Raw genomic sequence first — 23,464 nt, 5'->3', positions numbered from 1 at the left:
GTACTGGACAATCTGGGAATGGTCGGTAATGTCCGTTTACTTCAACTTTAGCACAATCCATCTTGTATCAGCAAACTGGCTCAAATACAACATTTGGAGGGTGGTGTGACAGGGATGCTTCTCAGGGTAATCCAGACAATCGACAGTTCCAGTTAATGGTACGATCCTGCTCCCGGTGACTCTCTCTCTCTCTAACTCTCTATCGGTCATCACTCACGCCTCTGTTGTCCTTCTCCTTCTCTCTTACTCTCAGTGCAGACAGTGGCACGGCACATCCTGGGTAGTGTAGGCCCAGGCCACGCTGCGGAATATCTCTCAGCCTCACCTACACAGGACCACACAGACCAGATAGTGTCTGTGTGGCTCACTCCCTTGCCGGCTCCTGACTGACTCACATCCACCTTGCCTACACATATACATAGCACGATCACATGATTTACAACTTGATACATTTCTCAGACATAACCCAGACGTTAACCCATTCAGTACTGCAGAGGTGCAATACACATCAAATGGATACAACGTAGAAGACACTGACAGTACAATTGCACAAGACAAACATTTAACCTAATGAAGAAGCCCCATTGCCTCTGGGCCACTACACTAGAGATACATTGGGGCAATGTTAGGTCCATAAAAACTTAAGAGGCTGACTGTCATGTGTCTTTGAGTGTTACATAGACAGTGGAGCAATCTCAGGGCCGCCGGACCATAGATGCTGAGCGTCGTGCATCTACAGCAAAACACAGATTAGAAAAAAATTACAAATTCCACGCAGTCAAAGTCGCAGGTAAGAAGCTAGTACAGCATAAAACTAATAACCAAATTGAACAATACGGATGAGGACCCTGTCCACAAGAGTTAACAGTATATGAGGGGAAAAGGGATTGACACACGAGGTACAAGTGCCTTATGAATAGTAATAGGAGTTCCACCCCTACTTAGTCCACTTGTAATAAATGATCTAACCCCTTAAAGGGGTTCTGTCATTAAAAAAAAACTATACTCATCTATTCCTCGCTCGCCAGTCTTCTGCAGTCCCCCCAAGTCACCTCACTGCAACCCGGCCAATTCTTTGTCTTCTAGTGCCGAAGCATCCATTCTCTTCAGTTTTCTTCCTGACGGCCAATGTACGCTTCGTCACTAGTGACGTAGCATTCATAGCGTAGCAGGGAGTGCCGAGTTATTGCAGAAACTGCGAATGTGCTGGTTCTTGCTGCAATAGTACATGAACTCTCGTGGCAGACGGCAGTCTCAGCAATAGATCGGCATTCCTTCCTAGGCAGTGAACATTATGTCACTAGTGACGTACCTACACTGACCTGCAAGAAGGAGAATGCTGGGAATGGCCGCTCCATTACAAGAATCTGTAGGTGAGGTGACCTGGGGGACTGGAGAAGATCAGCGAGGAGAAGATAAGTAGTTTGCCTGTGGAGGAATAGGTAAGTATTAATTATTTTTTTAATGACAAAACCCTTTTAAGGACAGGGCCTATTAAGGACATGTCATCAACAAGGTTTAATAGGTCATTTGTGACTGGCAAGTTATTAGCTCCAGAGCTATTTCCAGCAGCAATAGTCTGGTATGTAATCCTACCATCTCCTCCTTTTCTGCATTATTGAAACACCTGTCATATAACTTCCCCACAACTACACTGTGTGCCTATTGTAGATATATTAATTTGTAGGCTATTGCAGACAAATGAAATGAAAATTGAATTTGTACAAAAACTTCTCTTCAGCTAGTATGCTGCCTTGTTTTCTTTCTACACTATAAATTATTCGTACGTGAAAATGATAAAATGCAAAGGGTAAAAACAAATTCTTGAACAAACAGGACCACCTTCAGGAACATTCATTCTAATAACACTCTGTCTCAATGTTAAACTGCCTGACATTTCCCAGTACAGCTGGCCAGGTGCCTTGAAAGCATTTCTTCATTTCTTTGCAGGCTTCCACTTCCCACGCATACAGAAGTTTTAAAATATACAAGTGTTCTACCCTACATTGTACTTTGCTATTACTTTACTTGAAAGTCCCTTTCAACTAATCTTGGTGTGTTTTTATAAACCACATAAGTCAGTAATGAATTAAAAATATTAAATAGGGGACCTTGATAAATCACATGGAACATAGTGAATCTTATAGCTTAAAGTGGCTGTAAGATGATTACAAGTTATCCCCTATCCACAGGGGGCTGACGGAAATAGTGGGTGCCACTCGGCTATCTCCACAGTTCCACTGAAAGTGAATGGAGCACTAGTGGGCTTGTGTGACCAGTGCTTTATTCAGTCCCCCTTTAGTGTGTAGTAGCAACACACATGGGCGTAACTATAGAGGATGCAGGGGATGCGGTTGCATCCGGGCCCAGGAGCCTTAGGGGGCCCATAAGGCTTCTCTTCTCCATATAGGAAGCCTAGAACTATAAATAAAGCATTACAGTTGGGGGCCCTGTTACAGATTTTGCCATGGGGCCCCGAAGCTTCAAGTTACGCCTCTGGCAACACGGATAGGAGGACAGAAGACCTGTTCTCAAGATTGGTGGGAGTCTCAGCAGTCAGGCCCTATTCTCTGGATAGGGGATAACTTGCAATTGTGGGACAACCTTTAATCACCAGAGTGGCATTCTGTTTAGGGGAATGTATAAGAACCATTGGCTTGTGCACCATGCTTTCTCCAATCTAGAAAGTTAAATGATAGCTAAACTTTTAGGCCCTCTGTCCACGGCCGAGGTGGAATATCGCTAGCGATATTCCACCACAAGGGACGAGCTGTCAGGTCTCTGCGGTGAGCCTATCTAATAGATAGGCTCACTGCGGAGAATCACAGCAAATCGCGGCATGCCGCGATTTAGATCCCACGAGCGGAGAATCGCTATGATTCTCCACTTGTGGACGCCGGCGCTGCACTTTCTATAGCAATGCTATGGAAAGCTTTACACAGCGTGATCCACTGGCAATTTATCACCGGCAGATCATTGCCCGTGGACATCCAGCCTTAGATGACTTGGAAGCTTTTGTCTGTGTACATTTGGAATAGCACTATTTGTGGCCATTTTATCATGCTGTCTCTGTAATTCCCAGTTTACTCTGAGTTGGTGGATAGAGACTAGCTGCTGTGATGTCTGCCATGTACTACACATTGAGGAGATGCTGCACCCCCATCACGATCTCTCATATACAGAGAAACAGCAGCAGCGTAGAAGACATTATACAGCAACACTAAGTAATGTACCTGTGACTGTAGTAACTGTGAAACAGTAAAACAAACTTTCAGTTTTTAATGAAGTTTTTTGAGCCAAAGCCAGAAGTAGAGCCAGCAGGAAGAAGTATAAGTCCGTCCCTTTTATTTCCCATTGCTTTTGAATTCACTACTGGCGTTGGCTCAGAAAACTCAATGAAAAGCTGTCACAAAAAACTTTTCAAAAAATGCACAAAACCACCCTTTTACAGGCTGTTATACAACAAGTTGCTACTACTGACAAGCAGATAGGAAAGCTACAAGGTAAATGCTTACTTGTTACACCCCTGCTGTGTACATGATTCCATTACTGCAACATTACTTTCTTGCATTATTCTGGTGCTTTAATATCACTTTATCCCTATTTGAATAGTGCCTGTTCTATACCTAAGGACTTATTCACACGACCCTGATTTTGGATCTCTAGCATTTCTACATGCGAGAACAGAAAGGGCAGGACCTATCATTCTGCTTTTTTTGTGCAATAGTAAGGAGTTTGAAATGTAAAAAAAAAACTTTACACTGATTCATGCAAAAATACGTTCCGTAGGGGCGACCATATTTGCGCATATGCCAGTGGGAAGAATATCCCTGCGTTGCGACGATATGGCATCACTAATGTGTATTATCCTTATTCTATTCGACATAAAGAAATTAGGGGGCACCAAAATATATGAGAAATAATCAACTAATGCAAAAAAGAATTAAATGCTACCAATTTCAGTTACAAAAAAGACGACAGACACAGTGTGCGTACATATTTATAACGAGAACATGTATAAATAGTTTTATTGAACAAAACAGAAACAGAAAAAGTTAAAAACACTTAAAAAGCTCAAGACACGGGTTTCCCAAGCAATGGCAGCGTTCCAAGAAGCATGTTCAATGCAGTATTTTATTCTGGATGTCAGATACACAAATAAGGTGTTTATAAGCCACAGTAATAAAGTGCTAGAGGTAAATAATATCCAAAAATAGATACAAATATCCATCTATAAATACATGTGAATTCAAAAATAAAATCATATAGTGAAACATCAAATACAAAAAAGAAATGGAGGGTTCCTAAGCAGCAGCTTGTAGTAAAGCAAGAAGAGAGTCCATGAAGATATAATGATCCTCACTGATCCTGGGTATAATTAACAGAAGACGCTGATAGCTTCATCAGGGTTGAAATGTTAAGTTGCTCCTCATCTGTATCCCCATTTCAGGTTTTGCTCTTATTTGTGGCGCCGCTGTGAAACAGATCAGAAAATGGCCGATAATGACAAAGATATAATTACCTTTATTTTTATAGCTCCAGCATATTCTGTAGTCATAAACAATGAGGGGAAACTAATTACAAATAATGAAAGCAAATGAATATTAGCTATAATGTGACAAAGGAGAGGTAGAAAAGCCATATTTACGAGTACAAGTGTTCTGCTGATACAGTAACTAAAAAGCGAACTTGTTACATTTACAATCTTTCTAATATACTGTATCTCCAAAATCTCCACTTTCCTTGTTTTAAGGTTCTTACTTATCTGGTTCATTTCTCACATTGTGCATTGTATGAAAAATCTTTTACACCCAGATACTGTTGGGCCTCCTGTCCATGGGCGATATTTTACTGCATTACCCGTGGCGATAATCTGCACTCGGGTAACGCAACGAACGCTTTCCATTGGATAACTATGGAAAGCTCAGCCTGATGTACATAAGCGGAAAATTGCAGCGATACTCCGCTCATGTATAAAAATCACAGCATGCCGCGATTTTCCGCGATGAACCTGTCAGAATGATGGGTTTATCGCGGAAAATCGCGGTGACATAATGCTCCCCTGTGGTGGCTCCCGCAGTGGAAATCCGCAGAAGTATATTGCAACGCCTGTGGACAGCCGACCTTAAAAGGGTTATTCCAGTAGGTAGACATTACATGGGATAACTAGCTGATCGGTGGGAGTCCAACTACTGGGGCCCCCACTGCTCTTGAGAACAGGTATCTGGTTGGTCCCCAAAATACTTTAAAAAAGAAGAATGTAGAAAGCAGCCCGCCCACATACCACATTCATTGGTAGTGGGAAGCCTTGAATCCCTGCACTCTCACAAGCAGATTCCGACCACGGATCAATATCCTCAAATTGTGCAAAAAAAAAGGTTCAGGAGCAGCAGATAAAGTTGAAAAGTTGAAAAAGGCTGGTTGCACCAGCCGAATCGTTGTCTCCTTATGTATGTGGAATACAATAAAGCGACATCCTGGATGCTTTATTTTGCACCTAAATGCTGCTCCTGAACCTTTTTTTTGCATGATTGATTGGTCCCCAAATTGGTCCCCAAATTTATAGCGCGGAGGTCACACAAGTACCGTGTTCCTCTATCACTCCTTGTTCTTCCTTACACTGAAGATAGCTCTTTTTTATAACTCTTTTTATTAGGCTTTTTAAATATCATGTTTCCCCAAACATAAGACCTTGTCTTATATTAATTTTTGCCCCAATAGAAGCACTAGGGGGAGGTCTTATTATACTTTCCTACCAGACTCAGTCCAAGTCCCTCCCGATGCTCTTTACAGCTCTGATGCGCTTCCCACAGTCCTCGGCCACTCATACATCACTTCCTGGTTACGGGATTCATAAATCCCACCTCCAGGAAGCGATAGATGAGGCTTGGTTCTTTGACCGCTGCTCAGCCAATCAATGCAGCGATGGCTGGATGGATTCGTTTATCCAGCGCTGCATTGATTGGCTGAGCAGCGGTGGAAGAACCAATCAACAGCCATCGTGTTGTAGAGGCGGGATTTATGAATTGGCTGAGCCGTGGCCAATCACAGGCATCGCATTGGTTCATCCAGCGTTGCATTGATTGGCTGAGCAGCGGTCGAAGACCCACTCACAGCCATCATTTCCTGGAAGTGGGATTTATAAATCCCATTATCAGGAAGTGATGTTGTACGAACGGCTGAAGACTGCAGGAACTGCGCCGAACCTCTAGAGAACAGCAGGGGGTACCTGGACCGAGGCTGCATATGAATGTATTTTTTTTTTTAATGCAGTGTAACTAGGGCTTATTTTCACGGTAGGGCTTAATTTTATATATTCTGTCACACCTTTGGTAGGGTTAGTTCAGGGTTTCTGTCTCTCGGCTCCTTTTTTGAAGATGAAAATAAAAATGAAAAAGAAACAGATCCACTTTTTTTCCCCCACTGATTTCAATGTGTTTTACAAAAAAAGGAAATGCTTCTGTTTTCTTCCATTTTGTCAAGTTTCCGTTTTTTGCATGGAGAAATAGCGCAGTCTGCAGCATTATTTTTCCATCCAAAAAACAGAAACCTCGTGGAATAGAAGCAAATAAAAGCCTTTCTGTATTTTTGAAGCCCCATTGAAATCAGTGGGGAAAAAAAGGATCTTTTTTCCATATTATATCAGTTTCTCTGCTCCAAAAAAAAGGATCGGAGAAACAGAAACCCTGAACTGACCCTAACGCAGGTGTGAAAGCAGCCTAAGCTGGCAATCCACATTAGCCAGACCCACCTTTGGCACCTATTAGATCAGTGATAGTAGGTAAATCTATTTTGATAGATAAGTAAATCTATTAATGATATGGAAGATAAGATTTCGGCTAACTTCACATGGGCAAGTGCAATATTGCGCTCACCAACATGCGATTTTGGGAAGGATGCAATGCATTTTTGTAACAAAACTGCCTCACATCATTTTGGTGAAGTAGCGATCACGGAGTTTCAATTATTTTTGTTAATGGGGAAAACCTTACACTGCACCGTGGGCACCTAACATGTGGTGCGATGCTCCTGCTGAGCCTATTGAAAACAATGGAGGCTGCAATGCGAGAGCACGCCCAAAGATAGGGCATGCCATGATTTGTTTCCCACATCAGGGTGTGATGCAGGAAAACTTTGCTTATGTATATGACTCCATTCAAAAGATTGGGGTTCATATCAGTGCAAGATATGTGCGTCTGGCAAAGCGGCGATCACTTGGAATACTGCATACTAACGTAATACTTACTCACTCTGTCTCCGCCAGGGGGCTGGCACCGCCCCACAATTTCTACCATACTGTGGTTACCAGGGCGATGGGGACTTTTGGCATGTTGCACCAGCAATAGGTTGTCCTACGCAGCACCAAGAGGGTACAGTGCTTAAACAAAAACATTGCTTAAAACACACAATTAAAAAGACAGCACACATATGTTAGTTAATACCATGATAAAACACAGGGGCTATGCACCACCCTCTTACATAATTCTGTATGCGCTGCGGAATAAGTTGGCGCTATAAAAATAAAGATTATTATTATTATGTCTAGTACCGAGTTAGTCAGTAGAGCAAAATGTGTTTGTTCTCAGTAAGAGAAACCAAGTAATCTTGTAGATATGATACATTTTAATGGCTAACAAAAATACATGGCGTTATAGCGAGCTTTCGGATCCTCTCAGAGTTCTTGAAGTAGCTTCGCAAGCTCGCTATAACATCATGTTTTATTTGTTAACTATTAAAAGGTATCATATCTACAAGATCACTTGGTTTCTCTTACTGAAAACAATTACCTGTATGATTAATCTCATTGATCGCCATTATGAATCTGTTAACTTTCAAGGCATCTAAGATAACCAGCAAATAGAATACTGAAAGTCTTTTGAGGACAAAGCTTCAAAGAATGTCCAATTGACGGTACCTTTTGGTTTTTTACTGAAATTGCAAATGCTGCTGTGGTACATTACCCAGAAGAGTGTTCAGTGATGCTCTCTAGACTGCTGAATGAGCAAATTACAGCAAGTTACATGCAGTGTTCGTACAATGTCAATTGAATATAGACAAAGCATTCAATATAGAAATCAATACTTCTCTATTTTAAGGCTAGTTTGGGCTCTGCCTTTTGAATGAACTGTAGAGTAAGTCACCGAAGAGGAATCAATTACTGCCGATGTGGACATAACCTTACTGTTGCATAATGGGTGGTATTACTGCTGTAAATATTGGTTTCTTACACTTGTACTACCATATATCTTTATCTGTTTAGTCGGGACGACTCTCCATACTTTATGGATCAGCCCTCTCAACCCAGTTCTGTTTTGTACTTTCAGTTCAATCATTTGTATGTTGGTGTTGGTGTTGATAGTATCCACCTAGCATGTTCTGTGGTGGCCAGGTCTTCTTTTGTCGCTGACCACTCAAAGCATAATCGATGTTTCTAATGAATTAGCCACATTATCTGGCCTAAGTATGAGAATCTCTGTTTAATGTGGTCTAGGACTGTTTTGTTCGTGAGCTTGGGGGTCCAAGAAATTCATAGGTGCTTCCTCCAGTACCAAAGTTTGAATGCATCAATTCTAATCTGGTCTGTTTTCTTCAGCGTTGAACTTTCACAGCCGTAAGTTGCAAATGAGAAGATAATTGCGTTGACTATCCGGCTTTTTGTTGCAATGCTCATGCAGCGTTCCATAGGGTGACTATGGACACAGGGCATATGTTGGGGAGCTGGGAGGGTAGAGTGGTCACTTGTCACGATGGCACTTACCAGGCTCCCTCCTGGAGGGACACACGTAGCCTCTGCCAGAGCAGCACTGGTCCTCTTCCAGACATTCCTAGGAGAGGGATGGCAATAAACATAAGAATAAGATATAAGGTTGTCACAGATGACGCCACCATTCCGTTACCTACCAGAATGACCCTCAGCGGTAAAGTAAGGAGCCGCAGACTGTGTAACATATCTGAGGTCCCTGGGAATGGTCAGGGCCTGGCAAAACTTTACTTGATAAACGTGATCCAGGGCACAAATGCAAAAGACAGCCATGCAGGCAAAACAGCAGATTGGAGGTAAGGGAGAAAACACAGGATGACAGTGGTCCTGCAGGCCATGTTATCTGACAGGAAAAACAACTTCTGGAAGGGAACTCTCCAGAGGAGTATAGGGGTAGGGTTACTTCACAGACACTCTTAGGTATAGTACCTCTGCACGGTGATCTCAGCCTTCTTACTTTAAGCTCACTCTCAAACTCTCTCTTGCTTCTCTCACTTTCTTTTTTCCACGGTTCCTGGTATATGAACCCTCAGGAACCGCTCCTCTTCTTCCATCTCTTCACCACATGAGGGTTGAAGGTACCCCCATGTGGTCGGCACTCCACTCTCAACCCTAGAAGATGATAGACTGACTCTCTAACCACACCCAAAACACTCATACTTATAGACTACAGAAATCACGTTACTAGACAAATATTGATACATTTGCAGGCATCTCCTAGTCTCATGCAAACATTAACCTCTCATTTGCTGCAGCTGTGCAATACACATAACAAGAGACTAGACAGTTTGCACAGTGCATCTACACAAAAGACATTACATGCATGACATTTATGGAGGGGCCAGGAATTCTGGGCCACTACACTCATGTCTTTGTTTTTCCAGATCTTAACATTGTACTGCGACCTAGTGTGACTCGTTGTTTTATTTCGGGCCCTGATTCTCCATTGCGGTCGATTTCAATCCGAGGAAGATGAAGTCTTGACCTTCTTCGATTTCTATATTGTTGTTTTAGATTTTTCCTGTATCGTTACTTGCTGCTGTCGTGATCTTAGGTTTCTTTAAATAGTAACATAGTGCGTAAGGCCGAAAAAAGACATATGATCATCAGGTTCAACCTATTACACCCTTACCTTCAATGTTGATCCAAAGGAAGGCAGAAAAAATCCTAATAAAGTAGGAGCCAATTTTCATGACTCCAATCTGACAATTGGAATTATCCCTGGATCAACAACCCTTCTGAAGTAATTAGTGATTATAACATATGATATTGTATCACTCAGGAAAGGTGTCCAGGCTTCTATAGTACTTTTGTATCGAATTTGCCATCACCACATCCTCAGGCAGAGAGTTACATAGTCTCGCTGCTTTTACAGTAAAGAACCCCCTTCTATGTCAGTGTAGAAACCTTCTTTCCTCTAGACATAGAGGGTGCCCCCTTGTTACAGTCACAGTCCTGTGTATAAAGAGATGATGTGAGAGATCTCTGTATTGTCCCCTGATATACTGTGTTTCCCTGAAAATAAGACAGCGTCTTATATTAATTTTTGTTCCAAAAGATTTTTCTGCCTGGACACTATTTACATTGGCTTTTTTATTACCTGTAACTAAGGCTACATTTTGGAGTAGGGATTATAGTTTAAGCATCCTCAAAAATCCTGAAAAATCATTCTGCATCCTCAAAAATCCTGAAAAATAATGTTAGGGCTTATTTTCTAGGTAGGTCTTATTTTCAGGGAAACAGGGTATTTATACATAGTTATTAGAGCGCCCCCTTGTTACAGTTCTGGGTATGATAGATGATGTGAGAGATCTCTGTATTGTCCCTTGATATATTTATACATAGTTATTACAGCACCCCCTTGTTACAGTCCTGGGTATAAATAGATGATGGGAAAGATCTCTGTACTGCCCCCTGATATATCTATACATAGCTATTAGAGCACCCTCTTGTTACAGTCCTGGGTATAAGCAGATCATGGGAGAGATCTCTGTACTGAACTCTGATATATCTATACATAGTCATTAGAGCGCCCCCTTGTTACAGTCCTGGGTATAATAGATTATGGGAGAGATCTCTGTATTGACCCCTGATATATTTATACATAGCTATTAGAGCGCCCCCTTGTTACAGTCAGTGTCCTGGGTATAATAGATGATGGGAGAGATCTCTGTATTGACTCCTGATATATTTATACATAGTTAAAGGGTCATCCCTCAGCCATCTTTTTTCTAATTTAAATAATCCCAATTTTCATAACCCCTCTGGGAATTGTAGTCCACATAGGACATAGTGAAAAAAGTGCCATACATTAGTCACAGGAGGTTCTCATTTTGCATTGAACAATTTTTCTCTTGTCAATATTTCTAACCCTCGTAAATGCCTGATTGATTAATCTGTTAAATCCAGAAATGTCATAGTATATTGAAATATAAGCAATGTGGTTTTGAATCATTTTGTTTTTTTTCTTCATCATTTAGGTTGTGATAAGATTTTACAATCATCCTAAAAATGGCAATTTAAGCCGCATATGTACTTCGTTATAACCAACATTTTGGGAGTCATGAGAAAAGCACTTGTCTAAGTAGCAATTACTGAGCAAAGTACCATTCCTCCGGGATGTACAATCAGAACAGCATGGGAAATGGAACTATCAGAGCCCCACGAAGAGAGGATAGCTGCCTCTCCTCTAGGAGGAGAGAACATTCCTCTGGGGCCTTTACTAAACTGCAGGAGACAGTACTGCTTCTAGAGGAAGAGCTGAGACAGAGGTGGAAAGAGCTGCAAGAAAAGGATGAGAAAATCAGACAGTTGGAGAAGGAACTGGAAACTAAATCCGTTCAGATAGACAAATTACAAGATGCTATTGGCTATAACATCCAACTATCCCCCAAGGGAAGTCAGAGAAAGAAGCTACTAAGTGTTATAAACCAAGGGCCTGCTCAGAACAATGAGAAAGCCACTGACACCCATAGACGTCAGAAAGCCAAGGAAGGCGTTTCAGCTGAACCAACTTCACGGCATTATTACAATCCCAGTTGTCAGAACCCCGATGTCACCTGCGTCCGTAAGGATTCCAGGTAAGACCTTACACTTACTTTGCTTAGTAATGTTCTAAATTATCAGTGGTCCACTACAAAAACGTCTATTCGTACAAGAAAAAATACCCCCAAAAAACCCACCAGATAGTGCTTCAATGTGTTACATTGCAATGGAATGGTACTTCCTGTTTTTTCCATTACTACATATATACTACATTGGGGCATCAAGTATCTATTAACAACACTAATTATTTCCAGGACAGTAAATAAGTCATCAAAATGTTGATTACAGTACGTACATAAATGTCACTTAAAAGGTGCACACACTTAAAGGGGTATTATGGTCATACCTAGTGACTATATGTTTCTAATATATGTTATCATGTACCGATTGTCCAACAGGCCTTCCCATCTCTAGTCCAACCACAACTGCAACACAACCGAAGTTGTATTGTAGTGTAGTCATAGCTAGTGACTGCATATTGCTATGATATGCTCTCACTTACTTCTTTGGGGGGGTCTAACCTTAATTGGAACTCTGCCCTTTAAGTTCAGGTCTAGGTTGCAGCATGTGCAGAATGCCTGGACCACAGTAGCATTGCCAGAGCTTAGTGGCCCCTTCATAAAGTCATAGGGGTCACAGTAGTAGGACCTGCACTGATCAAGCGATGGCACATACTATGACTGGAAAATCCTGTGTAATGCTTCTTTTGGTGTGGCAAAAAATTAGAAACCATTATAGGTCATCAGTGTATATACATTTTCTAGAACTTTCATTACTTGTAGCCTATTAGTATCCTACAGAGAGAAGGTGGTCATCTTTGTGAAAGTATGTAGTGCAGAGAAGTGTATTTCCAGTGCTCACTCCTAAGTGGCTTAAGGCAGCACATCTTTCAGGTAAATGTACCTTTGGGGGCATTTAAAGATCAATGATGGAGCTATTGGTTTTACCTTAAAGGGGTTGTCCCGCGCCGAAACGGTTTTTTTTTTTTCAACCCCCCCCCCCGGTCGGCGCGAGACAACCCCGATGCAGGGAGGTATAGAAAGCTTACCGGAGCGCTTACCTTAATCCCCGCGCTCCGGTGACTTCAATACTTACCGCTGAAGATGGCCGCCGGGATCCTCTGTCTCCGTGGACCGCAGCTCTTCTGTGCGGTCCATTGCCGATTCCAGCCTCCTGATTGGCTGGAATCGGCACGTGACGGGGCGGAGCTACCCGGAGCCGGCATCCTGCACGAAAGGCTCCATAGAAGAAAGCAGAAGACCCGGACTGCGCAAGCGCGGCTAATTTGGCCATCGGAGGGCGAAAATTAGTCGGCACCATGGAGACGAGGACGCCAGCAACGGAGCAGGTAAGTATAAAACTTTTTATAACTTCTGTATGGCTCATAATTAATGCACAATGTACATTACAAAGTGCATTAATATGGCCATACAGAAGTGTATAGACCCACTTGCTGCCGCGGGACAACCCCTTTAAAGGCTCAGTCACATGGGCGTTTTACCGAGCAACTTTTTGTGCACAAAATGCATGCGTTCAAAGGTTTACGTGACTGAAGTGGGTGGCCCGCAGAAAAAAACACACTTGGCCGCATTTTTCCACCCAAAAAGTGCACTGCCCGTTATCCCCTGTGCGGCTGTGACAGCAGCAGCAGGGGATTCCTTGGATGTGAAACCACTGGATGCTGTCACATCCAGGGGTTTCAGCTTCGGTTAATGGGGTCGATGGCAGCAGCCACGGCCGCATTGACATACAGAGAACATCACGATCCTCTGCTACAGCTGTGACAGCTGTGGCAGATGATTTCTTCATCTCTGCGGGGAGTCCCCTTGTCACTGAACACTGTGACAGCTACAGCCGGCTCCCCACCTGCTGAAAGGGCTGCCTCTGATTGGCTGACCACTATGACCAATCAGAGGCAGCCTCTCAGCTATTGAACGACAGCTGAGAGCTGCCTGTGATTGGTTCCTGCGCTCAGCCAATTAGAGGCAGCACTCACCCATTCATTGAATTCAGCCATTATTCAGCTTATATTTAAAGTCCTTCCCTGAAAATCACTGCAGGGCTTACCGGCAGCCCATTGCTTTTAATGGAGCCGGCTGTAGCGTTGGCTTCATTGAATTCAATGGGAGAACATCGCGCTCCTCTGCCACAGCTGTCACAGCTGTGCCAGAGGATAGCGATCTTCACTATATGTTCTGAATGGGGTCGGCGCTGTTGCTGCCAGCCCCATTGAGCACAAGGTGAAACCCCTGGATGAGACAGCATCCAGGGCTTTCACATTTAAAAAATACCGATGTCGCAACTAGCCGCGTTCTAAAAAATGGTGTCCTATAATTTTCGTCGCAGACGTTTTTGCGCATGTGAAATTCACACATCTGACTGCTGCCATTGGAAAGCATTGGTTCTACATAGTACAATCTTTTTTAACGCGCAAATAATTGGACGTTAAAACGTCCGTGCGACTGAGCCCTAATCCCTTAGTGGAGCTATCTATTTTGGGCCTAAGGATGCAACGATTTTTGGGGAATTTTTATTCCCACTTTTCAAAAGCCATAACCTTCTACATTTTCCATCAACATGGCCATATGAGGCCTTGTTTTTTTGCAATCACATCAAAATTAGATCTTTAAAAAACTTTTTGCACCATAAAAACCTCTTTTTTAAAATATTTTTTGCTTGATGACCTGTAGTTTTTATTGATACCATTTTTGGTACATAAAATAGCTTATTTATCACATTTTTGCATTTTTTGGGGGGGGGGGGGAAGCAAAATTAACCAAAAGACCTTTTGGCTCTGCTTTTTTGCAACTTTTATAATCATATTGCTTGTAAAAAGGTTTGCTTAAAAGTGTGTTTAATTCATTGTACATGTCGTTATGGATGCGATGATACCAAACGTGGGTTTTTGTTTCCTTTTATTTTTCTTTAACAAAAGGGGAAAGTGTGCAAAAAGTTTTTTTTCTTTTACTGCTTGTTTATCCTTTTTTTTACTATTTTTACTACATATTTTATGTCTCTGTAGGCTGCTTGAACCTGCACTGCTATGATGGTTCTGATAATACACTGCAGTACCTCTGTACTGCAATGCATATTCTTTTATCATAATATTCACAGGCCATGGTATGTCAACCCATCAGCCCTCCACCATTGCATGGTGGAGGGCCGATGACGTCATAAAGGGAGGGTGCTTCCTCTGTAAAACTTTTACATGCTGCGATAAACATTGATTGTTGCATGCAAGGAGTTAAGAGTGGGGATTGGTGTTGTCACCGATCCCCACTGTTACAGTGGGAGGGCAGATCTCAGTCACAGCTGGCTTCCACAGTGGATGGCATGAGCTCAGCTTCTGAGCCTGTGCCATCCATAGCACATAACTGTATGCCGATTCACAGGAACCCCTTCTCACCCAGGGTGTGCATTTACTCCATAGGGTGGGAAGGAGCTAAAGGGGTTGTACCAAAATCCAAAGTTTTTTCATATTCATAAGACAAGAAATTATGGTTTATGGTTAGTGGCAATGTGGCTAGGAATTTGTTCCAGGATTGAATCCCGATTGACATTTTTGCGAGTTGATTGTTCATCTTTGTTAACATGGAGCAATCTGCGGTACTGATTGGTAGTATAATCACTTTGGCACATACAGTTCTTAATTGTCAACAGCACATCCTTATGTGTGGTTATGTGTTGATGACAACCAATAACTTTAAACTTCATATAAAAAATGGATTACTCAACAAAGAAGCATTTGATTGTTAACCAGATGATTGCTGAAACCTTCAAACAGAGCAATGATCAGGTCAACTGATGTTCTCTTCCAGTTATCAGCCACGCGAAAGGTCCTTTAGCTTATGTAAAAAGGTCCTTTACCCCTGGAACTGTCTCTCAAGCCGACACAAGGGCACCTTCTTTACAATTTATTTTCTATAAGTAATTATGTAGTAGATGTTGATGTAAATTAAGGTAATACTCTACCTTTGGAGGCAGATTATACAACGTATTACGGAATTGCATAGCTAGTAATTCTTAGTGTTAGGGCAATAGTAACAACCCTGTAGTTCGGTGGGGACTTTTTCTACATTCTTTGCCATAGAGGTGCAGTGTCAGTAGTGTGCCGTTATTGTGTGAATTGTATCATCACATTCCAATGCACCAATAATGGTACTGTATGTACAGTTGTTGTGTTAATACTTTGACTAGAATGCCAAGGGTCACCTTGCTGTTTTGACAGCAGAAACTACATTTCTGTCACTTCAAAGGCCCTTGATAAATCCCATGTCACCCGCCGCATTGCAATACAGAGAGCACTTTAATCAGCAGCTGCTGTTCAGCGAATACATTTTTCACAGAGAAATGTTATGGATTGGCCAAACAAAATGTTCAGTAAAAATGATTTTGTGACGGACAAAATATTAAGACACCAATTTCCCAGCAGCTCCCGTCATACCGTACATTGTCAAACTGCCGACCGCCCAATTGAAAAACAATTAGTTCTATGCTAAAAGGTTACCGTACCGCTGAGCCTCTCTGATATGACATTAATGATCGTCTTCTAAAATGCCAGACGGTCAAACTCCCATGAGGAAACCATTTGGAATTATTTCAGTAGCTAAGAAAACAATTTTCTCATATCACTTGGAAATATGGAAGAGAATATTAGAGACTTTGTCTTAAAATGATTACCGGGTACCAACTCCCATGTGGAGAGACACAATGAAATATATTTCCTCCTTTCATCCTCACGCAGACTGTTGAGAAAATTATATTCGCAATGACACTTATCTTCTGCTATGTGAGAAGAACAGCACAAATATTTCCATTTGCTGTGCAAAAATTTGTTTCAGGCACCCTCATTACATTGGATGCTCATATTTTAAGTAGATGCCACTTTTTATTCCTGCCACTCTTGCACTACATTGTTAATTTGTGTGAAGAAAGTAGAAATAAGCCATGTACTTTTATCTCTAGCGCTAAGAAGCTAATTACTGGAGCCATCATGAGTAATGACTTCTTAAGGCAGCTGGAAGCTTCACATGTTCGGAGGATGGTGGACTGTATGTATGAAAGAGTGTACAGCCAATCCCAGCTGGTCATTCAGGAAGGGGCGGCAGGGAACCATCTCTATGTTCTGGCAGGTAAGAAACAGGTCCAATTTTCTTTTAAAGTTACGCACCAAGCCAGTGCTTACTACAGAAGAAGAATTGCAAGATCTCTCATCCTACAGAACTTAAAAGACCAGAATGTAACAATGCTATTGTAGCAACAAGACCATGGATAGGTATATAATAAAGGGACATCCTGCAAATAGAGGTATTTAAAGGGGTTGTCCAGTTGTAAACTAATACAATTCCAATTCTATCCATTCAGTTGTGTCAGACTCTTGAATACTCTGTTGGCCAGTCCTTTCCATGCTTTTCTTATTCTCTATGGCTGCTTTCAATTGCTCGATGTCCATTCCCATGTCTTTCTTGATAGTGTCAGCCAACATGTTTTTTGTCTTCCAAGTTTCCTTTTACCACTGACCATTTTAAGTTGCATCTCCTTTTCTTTTGTTGTAAACTACAGATGACCTATCCACAGGAAACGTTGAATGGGAACTTTGTCTGACCAGTGCAGAGAGAACAGAGCTGTCTAGTTCCTTCAGAAATCAGCTTAGTTCATGAGTACACCAGCCTGGCAAACAGCTGATCAGTGGGATCCTGGATAGCAGACCTTTGCTGATCTACTATTGGTGGCCTATCCTAAGAATAGGCCATCTGTAGTTTGCAACTGGACAACCGCTTTAATTCTCCAATATATTTTCCTTACAGCTTTAAAGATTTCTGTTTACTGTTCTTGGGTCTCAAGTACTTTGGGGTCTACATCTGGGATCTGAAACTATTTTGGGTCTGAGGTGAAATACATGTTGGTGTCAAAGTCTATAGTCTTATAAAGGTGTGAGGCCTGAAACCTTGTGTGTTGTGTATAGCACAGTGCACAGGTAATTTTCCTCATGCCCATTTTCAAAAACAAACAAGTATGCATATATGCCCAATGTCCACCTCTCCCATATCACACTCAAACTGGCAAAAATAAATACCTAGACAACTGAATTAGCTGCCAAGTAAAAGGATCCTGCCAATAATTTTAGGGCTCTTTCCCACAAGAGCGTATATTGGCCTGCCGTTTCATGGCCGGCTGATATATGCTGTGATGTGATGCATTGGATTCCAATGCATCAGATCAAATAGTCGTATTCCTGAGATGTAAAAGCGCCCAACCAGGCCAATATAGCGCTGGGCGTTTTAATGTTGGACCTAAAAGATAGTCCTGGAACCATCTTTTGGGCTGCAATACAGCAACTGCTGCATGGGCTCCTATTGGAGCCCATGGCTATGGATGGAGGTGGGAGGGAGTTTAACAGCATGGCTGCTAAACTCCCTCCCTCTGCTCTCCTTCCCCTGTGCAGGCTCACCTCTGCTCTCCTCCCCACTCGCTCTTTGCCATGGGAGGGGGCGGGATGGGGCAGGGGCTAAGTGCTGGCCCGCCCTACCTCCTCCCATTGCTGGCTGCAGACAAGGGGCTAGACGTGGGCAGAGCTAAGCTCCCGGCCTCTCCCCGCCCCTTGTCAATAGCCATCAATGGGAGGAGGCAGGGTGTGTCGGTGCTTAGCTCCGTCCCCGCCCACCCCTCCCATTGCAAAGAGCCAACGGGGAGGAGAGCAGAGGTGAGCCTGCGATGGGGAGGGAGGGGAAAGGGGCAACAGCATGGCAGTCTCGGCGTATATGCGCCGGGACCTATGCCATTTGAACGGGTACACAAACTTTTATTTGTGCGCCCGTTCACCAGTTTTATCTATCCCAACATAGCGTATATCGGCCGGCCGTGAAAACGGCAGCCAATATATGCTCGTGGGAAAGAAGCCTTTGGCAGATGTACTGTGAAAATGTACAAGGGGCGTTCATTAAAGATTTCACCTGACCCACTTCCTGTGGACTGAGAACAATGAAACTTGTTACAGTTATTAGTCCTTCTCTACATAGGTGCCACCTAGGGACACACACTTCTCCCATCTCTTTATGCAACTGTAAACACCTTGCTTGTAGAAGTCGGCATGTTACTCCAAAAGCCACATTGTGACTTCAGAATTCAGTCTCATCATCTGGAAAATGCTTGCCCTTCAAAAATGACTTAATTGTTGAAAAGAGGTGGAAGTTCGATGGTGCAAGGTCGGGTGAAAAAGGGGGATGCGGTAGAAATTCATACCCACAGCAGCGTGCTTTCATCAGGGCAACATGTGAGTTGCGAACTGAGGCATTATCTTGCAGAAGGCAGACACCTTTGGTGAGCATGCCATGTCTCTTGATTTTGATGGCCTCCTGCAATTACCGCAGCAGTGAAGCATAATATGCCCCAGTAATCATGGTACCCTTTGCTAGGAAATTCATCAAGACTACTCTGTGCTGGTCGCAAAAGACCGTGAGCATGATCTTGCCTGCCAAGGGTTGGACCTTCTTGCCTTCTTTGGTGACAGTGAGTCCGAAAGCCTTCATTGCATCGATTGGACTTTACTCTCCGGATCATAGTTCCGCAGCGATTTTTTCAAAAATGGCAGCCTCCACTTGCTGGATGGTGTGTTCATTGATAGTGGAGTGGGGTCACCCTGGCATTGGAGCCGTTTCCACCAAGGTCCAACCATATTTGAATTGACAATGCCAGTTTTTGACTACATCCTATGATGGGGAATCCTCCCCATAAACCTCTTTCATCTCATCGAACGTCTCCCTTGGTGTGTGGCCACCATCACTGGTTCCATTATCAGACCTTGCACCAGTTCAGCGCCTGTAAAAGAAGGATTGTTATCAGTTCAAAGTTGCAAATTGGCATTTAACCTATAGAGATTTCTATTTATCGCAGGATGCTGAAACTGCACATGTGTAATGATATAAGTGGGTCAGGGGAAATCTTTAATGAACGCCCCTCTTATATATGGGTCCACTTCTCCTTTTGCATTTTGGTGCACTTTTTTCCATGATAGTAGACATAGATCTAAAAAGAAAAGACTTGGGGTACGTTCACGCATAACTGATTTGCTGTGGATTTTCCACAGTGGAAAACATCCACAGCAAATCCGCACCAAAACCCACGTGAAAATCTGAGCAATTTGGTGTGGATTTTGATGTGGATTTTAGTGCAGATCTACAGCAGATATCTGCCCTTCAATTGAATTAAAATAATTGACTTAAACACATCAGCGTGTTTTCCTACCCTTATACAGCGGCGATAATCATGGCCGTATAATGGGGCAAAACAAAATCACTGATCTCTATAAGAGTTCAGTGGTTTTGTTTTCACTGCAGGGATCTCTCAGCCACTAACACCACCGACGAGGAAATATATGACATGCCCTATCTTGCCCACAAGTAGTGAACACATCGTGCGGGGAAGATCGGGCAGCCGTTCTCTTCCCGCCTCTTTTTTAAAACTCCTGGCATACAGTGTGAACTGCTGGCGAGGGAGAGAAAATCTCCCTCTTTCAGACGCAACTACGCTCAGTACCGCCGAGTGTAGTTACGCCCACGGCAGTGTGTTTTCAACCTCAAGGGGTGAAATTTACTGCCGATTTGCACCAAAATCTAAATCAAACTCTGCACCAAAGGGCGACTTCAACTACGCTCGCTGCTACGGAGCATAGTTTTGCGTGAACAGGGTTTTTTTTCTTCTTGAGCTATTCAAACTCTGTGCTATAGTGCAGGAGTTTGAAAAAAATAGTGAGAAGATAGATCCTGCCCTCTTTCCCAGACATAGTATTAACGAGCGAGAATACCGCTAATGAAAATGACACAATTGAAATCAATGGTTTTGTTTCGTCCCATTATACAGCCATGATTATCATGGCCGCATAACGAGACTAAATCACGCCCATGTAACGAAGCCCAAATAGTGAGGATTTTGGTGTGGATTTGCTAAAGATTTTTTCTGCTGCTGAAAATCTGCAGTAAATCAGCTACATGTGAAAGCACCTGTAAAGCTCACACTTATACCTCACTTCGTGGTAGGCTTCACACCTCACTTTGACTAGATATGCAGAAAAAAACTGGACTTTAGGTCTTATACACATGGCTGTATTATGGCTGAGTTGTATGGAGCAGTAACGTGGCATAAAGCAGGTGATGCGGCTATACTGTATCTCCATACAGAGGATATTTCATCAAATACTACAAATACAGAATTCTCCTTCTAGAAGAGATGTAAGAACAACTGGCACAATATTACTCAGGTCTAGATTGTCAGATCCATGGTAGGACTCACGTATGGAGCAAAGTTGCGCATTAAGGCCCAATGTCCAGGGGCGGGCGGATTCTGTGCAGGGAATCCAGTGTGGAATCCAGCCCTGCCCATGGCAGGTGATCCAGAATTTTCCTGCTGCAGCATCCGCGCGGGTCTCTTTACTTCCAGGTTCACTGTACTGTGCATGGTCCTTATGGCTTAACGTTGGACATGCGCAGTACAGTTTTTGTTTTTTAAACCTCCCGCTTTCCACGGAAGCCATTCGTGCGGGAACCTCACAAAAATGGAGCATGCTGCAACTTGTTTTCCGGACCAAAAGGTCCGCAAAACAAATCCACATGCTTTAATCCATTTGCGGACGCCCATGTTTCTCTATGGGTGGTTTGATTTGCAGATCACCTGCAAATCAAATTGCCTGTGGACATTGGGTCTTAGTAGGTAAAAAAAATCATTTTCTTTTACCTCTCAAACTCCGCACTATTCCACGTAAGTTTGAAAAAGAAAAAGCAGGAAGGTAGGTTCTGCCCTATCTTTCTCGCGCATACTATTAACGGCCGAGAATACCAGATCTGTATCAGCTTCTCCCTCCAGTCCTCAGGGACGCCCAACAGTTGTCAGGATATCCTTTAGTAACCCCACCAGTGGCAATGTCTGAGGCACCGACAATAATCACATCATCTGTGCAATACTGAGGAAATCCAGAAAACATGACCTGTTGGGGGATCCCTGAGGACTGGAGTTGGGGAACACTGATCTTTATGATTGATACAATATTGCAACAATGTATCTGTATTTGTGTGACCTTTGTCTGCATGATTTGCAGAATTAATATGTAGAAATGCAACACATAACACAACATGCAACACATAACAAAATGAATGTACTCCGGTTTCCTCGTTTAACATTTTATGAGAATGATGTGAGTTTAGAATACCCTTCTTTTTATATATAACCATTGCTGTAAGGTTACATTGTGTTATCGGGGATTTTACATGATTTATGTTGCTCAGTGTTTCCACTTATGTACTGTATACAGCATATATATGTGATTGCTCCAGTTAAAACTTCATTGCAGTTGAAAAATACTTTCCAGTTAATGTGATTATTTCATTCTTGCAGAGGGCTTGCTTGATGTGATTCAGAACAGTCGACTGCTAGGGCAGATGCATCCTGGGACTGCTTTTGGGGAATTAGCAATTCTCTATAACTGCAAGAGAACAGCCACTGTGAAAGGTATGAGTCATTACCACGGCTAACCATAATCATACTCCACATAAAGGAGCAATAAACAATATATCAGGAATATTTATGCCCCGGTATCCTTCTATTCTTCATTAAGTTGTAATTCCCAGAACATTGTTCATCCCGTCTTATTTGATTTTAATTAACCTTCGCTGAGCATCAAAACACTAATTTTTTTCTTAGTTCACCGGTAAAAGAACATAGTAAAAATACTGCACTGAAGCTTTCATGTGGTTCTCATTATAACTTCCATAGAATGAAATGGTTCGGCCGGAGGTACATTAACACCTATTAAGCAGATATCATTATAAGGTCAAGCACAACTTTGTTGTCTTACCGTATGGATATCTATGATGGCATATAAGGATGTCACTACAGTACTGTATTTTTGGACTATGTTGACTTTATTGCCAGACGTACATATATTAGTGGTATTGAACCGTCTGGCAGGTTACAGCAATCACTCTTCGGAATAAAGACTGAGCTAAAAAGTTGTAACATTGCATGCAGTGACCCTTTGTGTCAAACTCAAGGCCCGAGGGCTGAATCTGGCCTACAACAATATCTGGACACAGAAGGATCAGCTCTCCACTTTGCCCAAGGCTGCAGCCAGCACTTGGCAGATAGGGTGGTGCCAGCACAGCCAGCGGATGCCATCTTGGATCCTGCGCTCCAGCGCACCTCCATACCTCTCTGTTCAGCAACTCACTGGTGGCCGTACATCTCTGACTTCCTACCTGGCACCCTAGTCTCTCTCCAAGGTAGGAAGCTCAGATCTAAAAAGGTGGAAGAGAAGAAACCCATCATAGTGCAGAGAGCGCCATAGCCATTTTAAGGAGTACTTACATTTAGGGCTCATCCACATGGACGGATGCGGTGCGATGCGATTTTAACATTAGAAAGTCCCATTGACTTTTGCGTTAAAAAAAACTTGTGATTTTCTCACGCGATTCTAATGCGGGCGGCAGCGATGCAAAATTATTCTCCAAAAAAAGTATCCCTTGATGCTCAAAAATTATGGGAACAAAGACGCGATTTTGCCACATTTTTCTCGTAGCAAAATCGCAATCACCCATGTGAAACTAGTCTCATACTAATGTGGCAGTCGGTGAAAATGAGTTTTACATCCCTGCTTTCTGATGGCAATTG

General features: G+C 42.6%; 1 protein-coding gene across 1 annotated transcript in view; it reads left to right on the top strand.

The window, feature by feature from the left end:
* LOC136625914 (cGMP-dependent protein kinase 2-like) overlaps window positions 1–23,464 on the top strand; it is a 214,899-nt gene that overhangs the window by 71,722 nt on the left and 119,713 nt on the right. The window contains exons 2-4 of the mRNA XM_066600510.1: window positions 11,242–11,841; window positions 16,772–16,938; window positions 22,193–22,306. Coding sequence (XP_066456607.1) covers window positions 11,381–11,841; window positions 16,772–16,938; window positions 22,193–22,306 — 742 coding nt within the window. The 5' untranslated portion in view covers window positions 11,242–11,380. The remainder of the gene's footprint in view (window positions 1–11,241; window positions 11,842–16,771; window positions 16,939–22,192; window positions 22,307–23,464) is intronic.

The sequence above is a fragment of the Eleutherodactylus coqui genome, chromosome 4 (genome assembly GCF_035609145.1).
Source record: "Eleutherodactylus coqui strain aEleCoq1 chromosome 4, aEleCoq1.hap1, whole genome shotgun sequence".
Classification (NCBI taxonomy): domain Eukaryota; kingdom Metazoa; phylum Chordata; class Amphibia; order Anura; family Eleutherodactylidae; genus Eleutherodactylus; species Eleutherodactylus coqui.
This window is presented reverse-complemented; position numbering and strand designations above follow the sequence as displayed.